At 41.6% G+C, this 12509-nt stretch overlaps 1 protein-coding gene across 3 annotated transcripts in view; it reads right to left on the bottom strand.

The window, feature by feature from the left end:
- The window catches only part of PID1 (phosphotyrosine interaction domain containing 1), a 105510-nt gene that overhangs the window by 43605 nt on the left and 49396 nt on the right, over window positions 1-12509 (bottom strand). For all 3 annotated transcript variants that reach the window (XM_075031803.1, XM_075031805.1, XM_075031806.1), the window contains exon 2: window positions 11717-11863. In XM_075031803.1, the coding sequence (XP_074887904.1) occupies window positions 11717-11863 (147 nt within the window). The remainder of the gene's footprint in view (window positions 1-11716; window positions 11864-12509) is intronic.

Here is a 12509-nt window from a genome sequence, read left to right as displayed (position 1 = left end):
CAGAAGAGCATAATGAATTGAGACCATCTTTCAGCTGATTAACTCATTAATTTTTTTTCACCAGTGTGCTATGCTCTAGCAATCAGAAAGCAACCCTGGTATCTAACAGGCAAATGAACATCAGGTCCCAAAAAGGCATAGACCATACTCTCAGTGGGTATAAAATAGTATTCTGTTCTATCAAAGTTAACAGGACACTACCAATTCAACATTAGTTTTTCATTCACTGATAAAAGTTGATAAACTTAATTCCAAATTTACATTGCTGTGAAATTCAGTATGTTATTTCTGTGACAATATGTATCATTTAATAGGATCTTGCTGTGAAATGATTAAAGGTGAATACCAGAGATTCTTGGGTTAGTAGTACAAGGGAAGTTCTTAACCTAGGAGTAATTACTGATTTTCGAAACCAGACTATAAACTTTATGAAAGGAGACCAATCAATTTTAAAGGAAAAAAAAAAAAAAGAATCATACCTCTGTTGCACTTGTTATTTATTCCTATACAACCTAGAATCTCAGAGAAGAACGCTTACTGAATTACCACAAGCCTGAAATCAAATATTCACAATAGATTACAATAAAGGTAGTTGATCAACAATACATAACATACATCAACCCTTAAAATTGCCCAGAAGTATTGCCTAAAGACGGCTATTGTTATGAACTTTTCATTAACTAAGCAAAAAAAAATATTTTAATGAAACAAAAGAACAAAAATGTTATTAGTCTCAGACACTGACATCCAACCCCAGGAATTGAAAAATTTCTTTCTTCTTCTAAACTAATGTATTTATACATCACACTGCATTGCAGACTGTATTGCAACAGTACAAGGAGAACAGGATTACTCCTGGGACCAACAGAAACAGAGGTGGCACATGCAGGACATTCTTTTCTCTGATGACATAATATTTTTTGATTGCAACATTAATCTACATTCCCACAGCCTGTGCATCTATGAACATGGCCAACGGTACCTCTTCTACAGAAGAATGGATCTGTAATCCAATTGCAGCCTCCTTTTTTGCCAGTGTCATTTGCTTCAGTGGGAAGCTTTCAGCACACAGGATCAGCCCCAAAATAAGAACTGATGGTTTGGGGCATAGTACAGCTGTAAACAGAGATTACGAATTCCTGAGAAGGCTCATGTTGGCTCAAACTGGTGTGAGCAGTGGGTACCCAGTGCCAAATGCAAATTTTGCAGTATTCTAATGGCAATCAAAGAAACAATATCCATGGCTTCGGGGGAAGAGCCATACAGAATACCTTCACAGAATAAGCACACGTCTTTGTTGTGAAAAAGCATGCCTAAAAAGATCTGCCAACACCTCCCCCAGCACTTTTCATGCTGCTGAGTGGGGAGGTGCCCACTGCAATAATATGAGGGAGCAACGGCCACAGAACCGGAAGTTCTTTGATTTTGTTAAAGAATAACTGTACGTGCTATGAAGGAAGGGTGCCTTCTCCTCCTGAGAGCCAGCTCACAGTAGGGCCCATATGCCCTAAGGGCCATGGAGAAGCACCAGCTACCCTGTGCTCTCCAGCAACACAGATCACAGCTCCGTCCTGACACTGAAACAGCCGCACCAAGATGGATATGCTTCTCAAGGACACACTAGAACAAAACAATCGACAGTGACTGCAGCATCTGCTCGGCGTAACCACCATAATAAATTTCAATCTCATTTTAATTTTTATACGTCAAAAGCTATTAGGTCTCAGATATTTGAACCTTAATTATTATGGAAGCAATTAGCTCCTATGACCAGGCGGCTTTCCCTGAACAATTGTGATGAGCACAATATTTTCTACAGCATAAAAAATAAATACCCTAACATATCTATAACTATCTCAGACCTTACAGATGCCACTGTGCTTCATACTGGTATCTTGGCTTTGTGCCAGACTGCAAAAGATAGACCTTCCTGGCATGCACTATATGGCATTATATATTTGTGTAATTGAAGATTATCTCCTAAGGAATTCTGGAAATTTAGAATTTCAAAATGTAAGTATTTCCTGCTGTAGAAAGATCAAATCGGTTTTAAATATTTAAATATTCTTTCAGAGAAAACTACTTTAGTATGTTATCTCCTACAAAGACACCTATAATTAGACAACAGCTCCAAGTACCCTGAAAAGTGGGATTTCTAGAACTGACAAAAAAATAAAAGACATTTGGATTTCAAGACACAAAAGTATTCCATGGAGCTTTATGCATCAAAGGAATTTCATTAATATATATTGCTTTTTAGTACCTTTTTTCAATGCATTACTACTTAATAGAAGTATGCATTTTAATTCTCAGCATCTTCTTTAGTTTTCCCCTAGCATATTTTCCCTGCAGTACAGTGTGCCCACACAGCCTTCCCCCAAGCTTTGGTGAGCTGATCTGACCTCTGCAAACAGGGCTGCTGGCTGAGAATGGCAGCTGAACAGCAGGGGACAACAGAGCTGTTTTAGAAGGTGTTTGGGGATCTTTCTGGGTGAGAAATACTACAGAAGTACAAATGATACATAGTAAAGAGCTACTGAGCATTCCCGGGCACACAGTGCCTGGCCTCCTTGGTACCTCACAAGTTTCCCAGTTGATTTTACAAGCAAGGGTGAAATTCAGGCATGGCCGGTGCTCATTCTCAACCAAGTCACAAAAAGCATTTTTAATTCCTATATATTTGCATTTTACACAGTGCTCCTTGAATGTCAATCACTATCTCTTCCATAACTAATTGAAATATAAACTGTTTAGTGCCTTGTTTTACATTAAGAGGTTTGATTTAGATTATTTCTGCTGATAAATACCATTTGCTAACAAAATGAAGAGCTGATGACTTCCAATTCAAGCTTTTGTTCAATCAAAGGCAACTAATAACATCAAAGCTCTGAAGCCAAAGGAAGTGCTTGATTCCCGCCAAAGGGATTTCTGTTTATGTTAAAAACTCTTTTTCCCAGGCTCCATATCATGCATCATCACCCATTGTCTTCACTGGGACTCACTGCATCCACTTCAGGGACAGAACTACAGCAATAAGAAGAAATGTAAGGTACACAACGGTTGTGCAAGCAATACAATACATGCACCAAAGGGAGGAGTAAAGCACAATGTGCTAATGGATGCTCTGACATTTTATTTCCTTGCGTTTTTCAAGGGGGTTTTGTTGTTTAGGGGATATTTTCTGCAGCCTACTGCCAAGAAAAATGGGCTCAAGCACACATATATCTGAGCAAAGTCTGATTTACCCAGTGCGACACTTCTGCTCCTATTTCTTCATGCAAGACAAAGCAGTGCTGGGAACAGGTCACTCCACACACAAAGCCAGGGATGCTGGGCCTCACTCCCAGAAACAGCTAAGGAGACCCCCAGCACGCTAATTGTCAGGACTTAGGGGGGACCTCTCTTCCCAGGAACCGGTCTGGGCATTGTCTGCATGGTCCACAGTAATTGGAAGCCTTCCTACCCAGCCCAAGGAGTAGGGGACACAATCCTCTAGTCCTCCTGGGAGTGCACGCACACACGCGCACAACTATTTTCGTTGCAAATCTCTCCGTGAAACCTAGCTCACTCCCTAATTTTCCTCACAATACGCCCAGCCTTGAGCTCCCTCTCTTGAAGCAAATCCAAGGGGGAACCACAGGGAGAAGGCCCTGCACCCAGGGTAGTTCAAGCCCTGTGCTGGACACCAACATGCAGGGTACCTCCCAGAAATCCTCCTGTCCTCTCTGTCACCAGCGCTCTTCTCCCAAGGTGGCAGTCTTATTCTTTTCATGGAACTCTTTAAAATGGTTTGAGACATATATTCTTAATGAAAATCCAAAAGTAAACAGAAATAGGCAAAACTGCTTTCCTTTAATTAATATACATATATTCAGAGCAAAGTTACTCCACCATATGTAGAAAACAGCCATATGCTTTCTCCTATAAAGGTAGTTAAAGCAGAAACGTGAAGCTGACTGAAATACATGACCATTTTCAGATGGGATGTAAGAACTTCCTGAATAACAAGATGCCCTTTACTTGAACCATGGCTTGAAAAATGTCACCGGTGCAAATGCTAAGAAAAAAAAAAATACTACCAACATCTCTGACAGCATGTAACTTCCACTGCTCTCAGAATACATTGGTCTTACAATGCCACTTTACCAGTAAGCAAATAAAATTATGCCAAAATACATCCAACATAGCAGAACTGAACACTGCAGAAGATCCTGTGTAAAGCAGGCTCAGCTTAAGATTAATTCAATTGCTTTAGCCAATTTATATTCTCCACCTAAGACTCCTGGACTTCATGAAATGAAGCATTACAATGCTTTAACAACACTCTCCACTTGCATCTACTCTTCATATTTCTATTAGCTCCTCTGCACTCATTTAAAGCATAAATCCTCATTGACGTAAATGGGCTTTCCATGCATGTAATAAAAAAAAAAAAAATCATACGCAAGAGCGGTCCTCTCTGAAGCTGAAAGCTGAGAGCAGCCAGTGCCAAACACCATACAGCCTGTGCTGCACGAAGGCGGCTGCCATCCTGCATGGCTACATCCCACCATGCTCACAATGGAGCCCATGGCAAAACTCTCATTAACTTCATAGGTGCAGGGCAGGACCTTACCATACGGTCATGTTTTGAAAAAGAAATGAGCACATGCAACTCTCTCCATTTTCAATATTAGAACAAGACTCAGCCAAACTCTCTAAAGCACTCTGGGATACAATCATGTGTAAGGCTTCTGCAAGCAGTTTACTCTTCCCTAACTTCAGTATCAAGATATTTTTATTTTTTTTACATTTCTGTAACACTACATGAAGAAAAAGTAAACAAAATAGTTCATCTTCACACAGCATACTTGTTGCGGCACTAGTTTATTTGATTTTGGAAAACACATCATTAAAGCCTCTGTATGTCTCACCAACGAGCACTATATCTAAATATACTGGAACTATTGAGATTAGCCCCATGCAAGAGTTCACATGCATCCTTTTGGTTCATTTGATGAGGGGAGAAAGAAGCAGAAAAACAAGCTCTCAATTCGCAGTACGAAATATGTAATGCTTAAGGATAACAGAAGGCCTTTAATGAAGCAAGAAAATAAGCTCTGTGCTTCACACTCACATTAACCATGGTGGAAAACAGTAGGCTGGGGTGTGATGGTACAGTTTAGCTTGTCTCAATTGTTTCATTTGTTTCTTTATTAAAGTTAATGGCCATCTTAATATTACAGGCTTGCAAAATGGTAATGAAGACCAGACAGCTAGCTGGACTTGTATTTACAGCTGGATAAACCTGCACTCAAAACAATCATTCCTGACCATGCTATAGCTGCAAAGAGAACATTTTTATTAAGCTTTATAAGGATAAAGTGAGGTGGTTTTAAGAATATGTGCAGCTTCCAAGGAGCTATGGTTTCAGTAGCCAAAATAGCAACAAATGTTCAAGAGAAGTAGGGTTTTTAATTTCCATTTTCTATGGAAATTTAAGTAAAACACTAGATTGTTAACCACCCATTTATGGCATCTGGATTTCCCCATCTCAGAAAGTCTTAGGGCACATTTTCAGCCCTTTTGAGCCAGCAGGACAGTACAAACAAGAAAGAGCACCTTGGTCTCTGAGTATTGAAATGAGAGACAATGTTCTCTCTGCATTAATTTTGATTTAGTATCAAGACACACAAAACCAACCCAGGCACAGTAACAGTGTGGCAGAGGGGAGCCATTCACCTACTTCTTCAGCTAGCCAGAGCAAAAATTTTGGGTCTGGGGACCAATGAAGGAGAAGAGGCATGAGGCTGGGGTTGCCACCACCAAAACCACACTATGTGGGCTGCTGGGCTGCATGAAGCTGGGAGGATGGTTCATCAGTTTGGGCATTTTCTGAATGTTAAGGGGCCACCAGACCAGGAGATGGGGAGCATGCTGTCTCCTGAAAGCTAAAGCAATAAGGTATTTGGCCACTGCCAAGGCTGAGCTGATTAGGATGGGACACAAGTGGCAGAGGTTGCATAGGACAGAAATGCTGGGCAAAACAGCTTGGGAAAGTCTGATCTAGAGGGGAAAAAAAACCAACAAAGAACAACAGTAAGTTTTAAAAGCGCAATGACCAATAAAAGCAGCAACAGAGCATTAATAAATTTGCTGTAGAGGCATCTAGAGTAGAGTAGGAATGGGGTATTTTGCAAGCATGTGGTAAGAGACAGTCCTGCTGCAAGGCTTTTGCAATCAAAATTAACCAGGCAGAAAACCAAAAATAGGCAGTAATATCTGAGCAGACATTATTCCTAAATGACTCTCTTACACAAGGAATTAGAATCAGGCCTAGCAGGGCAATTTTAAGACAATGTTTTATTTATTCAAGAAGTATCCCAATGAGAAACATTTTATTTCTATGGATCATAATCAGATCACGATCAATATTACTCGCTATTCATCCCATAAAGTTATTATCAGTTTTTCCCTTGCAGACTAACTTCAGTCTCTACTACACTGATGTAAATCCTGTTTCTCAAAGCATGTTGAGACAATTTCACATGCACAGAGATTTATTAGTAGGGCCCATAGTTGATGGCATGCTTTGTCTCTAATGGTGAAAGTTACTTTTGAGAAAAGAAAAATGGGAAAAAGACAGAGCGACAAAAGGGAAGATGAAAACTCTTGGCAGCAGCCAGCAGGGCCAGGAGAAGAGCAGCAACAAGGGCAACAGGCAGCCCCAGTGGCTTTGGTGAAAGGGCACAGGGCTGCAACTGGAGGGCAGGCTGCAGGAATGCAGAGGCAGGCCCTTGGCATTGCCCAGGTTAAGGCCCCTCAGGCACTGCCCAGCTCTTCCAGAAAACACCTCAAATCCAGTTAGTAGGTTGACACAAGTGTAACTACATCAGGTGTGTCCCAGAGTTGCAACAGTCAAGCTGGGTGCCTAACTGCTGACACTACACTGCGCCAGCAAAGCCCAATGGTGGCCACAGCCCCTTCCTGCTATACAGGCCCTGAATAAACCCCACCGTTACCACCACCCTGCAGCAAGCTTAGTACAGGATCCATTTTCTTTTTGCCTTGTGAGTGAGGCAATTAAGCCATTCTGAAAAACCAAGCTCCATTTATTCATATTACTTCTTAGCTAAGTTTTAAATCTCTATCAATAAGTGCGAGACTTGATTTTAAAACACCAGTACCACTCTAATGCCACTTATACAAATTGCTAAACAAGACTTTCATCAATTTTCAACTAAGATACACCATCGCAGAAATTTCAACATCAGACTTTCCACAAAGCCAGAACTAATAATCTCACCAAGTCAATCCAATAAGACAGGCAAGCAAGAAGTATCATGCCTGCAAATGCCATACCATTAATATACATTTTCCCATTTAATAAAAGCATACTCTTAAGAATGCAATATTTGCATTGTTTACGCTCCTCTCCTCTCAGCCTCCCAGGCTGCTGAGAAAAGCTTGTTCACTGGTGGGAGCTGGAGGAATAAGATCGCCTGACCCAGGTGGCTAACAACGAGCTACTGATTATTTAGCACTGACTTCACTTTGAGGAGCCTTCCAACAGAAAGAAGAAAAAAAAAAGTTAAACCTATGACACCACTTCAAAAATCACAGGCAGCATTTTTAACCTCTGTCCTTTTGCATTACTGCAGCAGTGACTGGGAAAGCTACAGCAGAAGGGAGAGAGTCATTTAGGCACTTCCCTTCGTGCCACCGCCATAGCTCAAAGGGAAAGAAATCAAGAAACATTAGTATCAGTGTAAGCCGATTAGGACATTAAGGAAGAATAAAACACACAGAACTTAAACAAAATCTGTTAAAAGGCACAGAGAAAGCATGCATTTCTGAGTAGAGCGCAACTTATTTTCTGGAGATACTCCAGATTTTCAGTTTCCATCTGGTGGTACTTAGTGTTGTGATAAGGGAAGAGGAGGCTTCCAGCTGAAACACAAGAGTGCACAACATTTGACAAGCAGGACAGCCACGGTCTAATCAAAATTCTTAGGATCTGAACAAGGATGGACACATTTTTATATACACACATCTAAATGACACTCATGCCTGTATACAGCAACATGCTCTATTTAAATAAAAGCAAATTAGAAACCTGTGATTGAAAGTGTCGTCCAGCTAGGAAGAACAAAAGACTTGTTCTCACTCTCTTTTGTCATTCCCCAGCAATGGGAGGTTTAGCTTAAACTGAGACTTGCCATTTACAGGTATACAATAAGCCAGCTGGGTTTTTTCATTCTTTGGAGTAGATACTGACCTCAACACTTAGTGATCCAGCATTCACAAACGTCACGTCCATCGCAGGGAAGAGGCAGGATGCACGTGGGTGCTCAACCGCAGCTGCCAGAGAGATGACAACCCTCTGGGCACTGCATCCCACTGCCCTGCCCCAGCGGTCTCAGCTGGAGAAGGACGAGAAGCTGTGGTTCCTCTGGGGCCAGAGACCTGCCTCTCATCTAACATACACCATGACTCAAACAAAAGCAAACGACCTCCCAAGAAAAACCCAGGGTCTGAGTGCTTTATTGTACCCAGAAATCCTGCTCTGTTTTAGGTTGTCTGCTGAATGGGGCTGCAACAGTCCAACCCAGGGTGCAGGGCTGTCACTCCCCATTTGCAAACAGGACTGGTGGGGAAAGGAGGGGCAGGGGGCAAGAAGCTGCCCTTTGGGTACTACAGCCTCCGAGTCAACCCCTGTCTCACGGAGCAACCAGCACCACAAACTCCGAAATGTGTGCGCCTAAAGCTCCGTGCTGCAAATCAGTGCAAATACTATCTGTTTCTTCTGTTTGGTGAAATCATGCCCACGAGTCTAGAAGGGTGAGAACAGCAACAGCACAGCCAGCCCAAGCAGGGGGGTGTAGATGTGCAGTAACAGGAGGAAGGTGTCTTAAGCCTTCTGCTGTAAGTAAAAAATATATTTTAGGAAACAGGATGGCAACAAAGTTGCATCAGATCTGGAATTGGGCAGGAAAGAGCAGCTCTCTGAATTAGTTCAATTATTTAACTTTCCAGATTTTGTGGGGGTTCCCCTGAGATTACTTCAAGCAAGACATTTCTCTGCTATTCTTTAAACCATCCCATTCAATTACAGAATGAGATTGGATCTCAGCAGAAAAGTTTTGTTTCTTCAGGATTCAGCAGCTAACACCAAATGAAAGAGAAAAGAGAAGCCTGTCTTGCGATGAAAGACCAAGGAAAAGAGCAATTGCATAAGAAAACCAGTGCCGAGACCTCTGAACAGCAAAGCAATTGCATGTGTCAAGCTCCCATAACAAGATGGTGCCAGCTGAGGCTTATGTTAAAACTGTGCAATAAAATTAGATGTCTGGAGCCTCTGTCAGAAGAATGATGCTATCTCATTAATGGGATTACATAGAAAAATTGGAGGGATTTCAGTCAAGAGGAATAAAATGATTAAGGATCAAAAGAGTGTGACTCATGAAAGAAAGTAAAAACTGGATGCTGTGCTCTTGCCTGAAAAGCCCATGTCTCAGAACCAGAGAGGCTTGGTGGTACCAGTGACACCCCAGCATCTCCCCCCTTACACCTGGAATAACAGTGATAGATCAGACCTCCCAGAACAAAAACTTGCATCATAAAATACTGGCTTTGTTATGGCAACACTATTATTGTATCACTTAGCAAGAAACTAATAATCAGACAGGAAAGAGGAGAGGAAGGCTAATTACCTATAAACAGCTGGAGGATACAAGCCCTGTAAAAGAAGAATATGTTTAGTCAGAAAAAAAGAGAGGGGAAAAGAAAGAGATTGTGACTACAGAGACAGGGTAAAATCAGAGCCTTTCAGTTAATGACTGGAGAGGATTTCGGATTTCTTAGCCATAGGAACAATATGTATATGGAATCATCTTCCCATAGGGGGGTACTGGAAATCACAACTGCTGAATAGACTGAAGAGGGGCTGGCCACCACCCCAAAAACACTACCGTAAGACTCCAGCAGTGGCAGGAGGTGAGCTAGCTACAGGGGGAATGGGAGAAGGAGAAACGGCACAAGCAGGAACGGGGAGTGTTGTGGCAGCAGATGTTTGCTAGTCATCACTACTATGTTACATTGCAGGAAAAATAAATGAATAAATAAACGCGATCTCTAAATATAGAATGAGATTCTTTTCACTGAGGTGTTCAACATCTCTCTGCAATCCATCTTTTCCAGTTGAAGGACTATAGGTTAAGTAAAAAGGTTCATTTAAATTCTACACACGTTCACAGTGATAAACTGATTTCAGAAAGCATTATTATGTCTGAACTCTCTCTCACTAGGGGTGAAAGCCAGATACTTTGTGAACCATTTTTATGATAGCTAATATTCTCTAAAAATTCATTAGATGTCAACATAAAGGACAAAAGACTTCACCATGGAAGAGCAGATGCTACGAGCTACCATACAAAGCATATTAGGGTCACTTGCTCTGCATTATTCTGTGTCAGCACAGGGCAGCACTGCTTCAACATCCAGCAGCAGTCTTGTTTCTTGGCTATTGTGACAGGCAAGAAGTCAAACAAAAATGACACTTCCCAAGAATAAACTTTGCTGAGGAAGTGCCAGACCTGGAGGTGCCCAAGCAAAGCCCTTCACAGCACGTCAACAGCCTGAGCCATCCACACAGTATGCCCAGAGAAGCAGGAGAACACAGCAGAAAGCAATTTCTTCCAACCCCATCTCACTCACATCACATCCTCCAACAAGGAAGAGTGTGTGCACACGCGTGTGTGTATACACACTGGCAGGGGAGGGGGCTAGGACATTTAATCACACTTTGGACCTTATCCGGTATATGTAGCATCAGGCAATGGCTCTTCTAGAGCTGACACTTTACAGAGCAGTGGAGGCTGAAGCCCAGTTCTCTCCATTTTCACCACGACCAATACTTCCTACAACTGACAGCCGGGCTAGGTGAAGGAGACTTGGCTGCCAAGCCCTGACTGGCAGCACAGGCCAAACTGGTACCCAGCTCAGTCTGCCAGGCTGCCCATGTCTCTGCAAGGCTAGGTGAGCTCTGCAACCAAGTAAAATGGCTCCAACAGGAGATGCAAATAGAGCAGATTTGTTTGCTATTTTTACACGGTTTCTTACCACAGAACATACTCGAAGCTCTTAAGCCATTAAACTTTAAAAAAGGGCTTTTTCAGAAGCTGTGCTTTGATGTAACTGGGCAAATTCATCTTGTCACTTAACCAAATCAAGATCTAAGTCTCCCCCCTGCCCCTTTTTTTCCTTTTTTCTCTCTCTTAAAAAAAATAAAAAATAAAAAAACCAAAACCAAAAAAACAAACTGACATCGAGTTTTAAGCTGCAACCCTATTTCAGTAGGTATATACCTCTGTTACTACAGATTGATAAATGCAAATACAGAGCATTTGGTCCTTCATTTCCTATCTCAGCACTAGCACTTACAGAAACAATGGCAGTGTTTACAACAAGCAATGTTCATTGCAGGCTGTTAGAAATCTTCCACAATTCGCATTGTGCCACACAACCCAAACCCTTTTTTCCTGAAGCTCAAAATTTTTGGTCAGAAACACCCAATGACTTTTTTGATTTAAAAACTTTATAGTAATAGTAGCAGTTAATGGGGTTTCCAGAACAGCAACAACGACCATGTTGGTTACTCTGGGCTCTTTAGAGTCCTCACACATACATGGGACACCTCCACACTGGTCTCATTCCTTAAGTTTACACTCCCGAGTACCTTGCATCCAGTGTGAGTCCGGGACTTCATGAGGGGAGTTGTGGTGCACAGCTCAATGGCTTCTGGTTCGTGGAAGATCACTGTTGGGAGAGGCTCTTTCCGAAGAGTTAGGACATTCAACTTGGTCTTTAACATGGTCTGAAAGTGCTAAACAGAGAAAGAAAAGCAATTATCTCCAGTTCTAGTGCAGAAAAATGAAAGTTAATAGTTGGACGCATCTGCGTGTTTCACTTGCTGTTCAGTGCCTTGAAAGTTTCTATGGGGAAAGTTAACAAGTTTTATAACTTAAGACAGCAAACATTCATTATTACTATCAGCAATGTGGAGACTGTTTTTAATTAAAAAAGATAGACACACAAAATGAGAGGATTCATTAGAAACCATGTATGTCCCCAAAAGAGTCTAAATTCAACCTCTGATCACACCCAGGCTTATCATAAAACTGTTCATAGACCCAGTTCCTCTACTAATGACCATATGGAGGGAAGAACAGGGGATCAAAGACCATTCGAAGAACTATGGACTCCTCCATTCTTGTTTTCTTTCCTCTGCACTTAAGTCTCATTCCATTGACCTTTGTAGATGTTACCATTCCCACTGAGCTGAATGCCTCATTGGTTTGTGTTCAGCATGTGAATTTTAAATTTGCTTCCTTTTTAAGCAATAGTTCCTTCAGTCTCCAATGTAAATGCCACTAGTGGTACTAACGAATAGATGTCATTCAAAACTTGTCTCTTGCTATAACAGACAAGAAATAACTTCCCAGGCTTGGGTGAAGAACTATCCAAGTGGA

Source organism: Buteo buteo, chromosome 7 (assembly GCF_964188355.1).
Source record: "Buteo buteo chromosome 7, bButBut1.hap1.1, whole genome shotgun sequence".
Classification (NCBI taxonomy): domain Eukaryota; kingdom Metazoa; phylum Chordata; class Aves; order Accipitriformes; family Accipitridae; genus Buteo; species Buteo buteo.
This window is presented reverse-complemented; position numbering and strand designations above follow the sequence as displayed.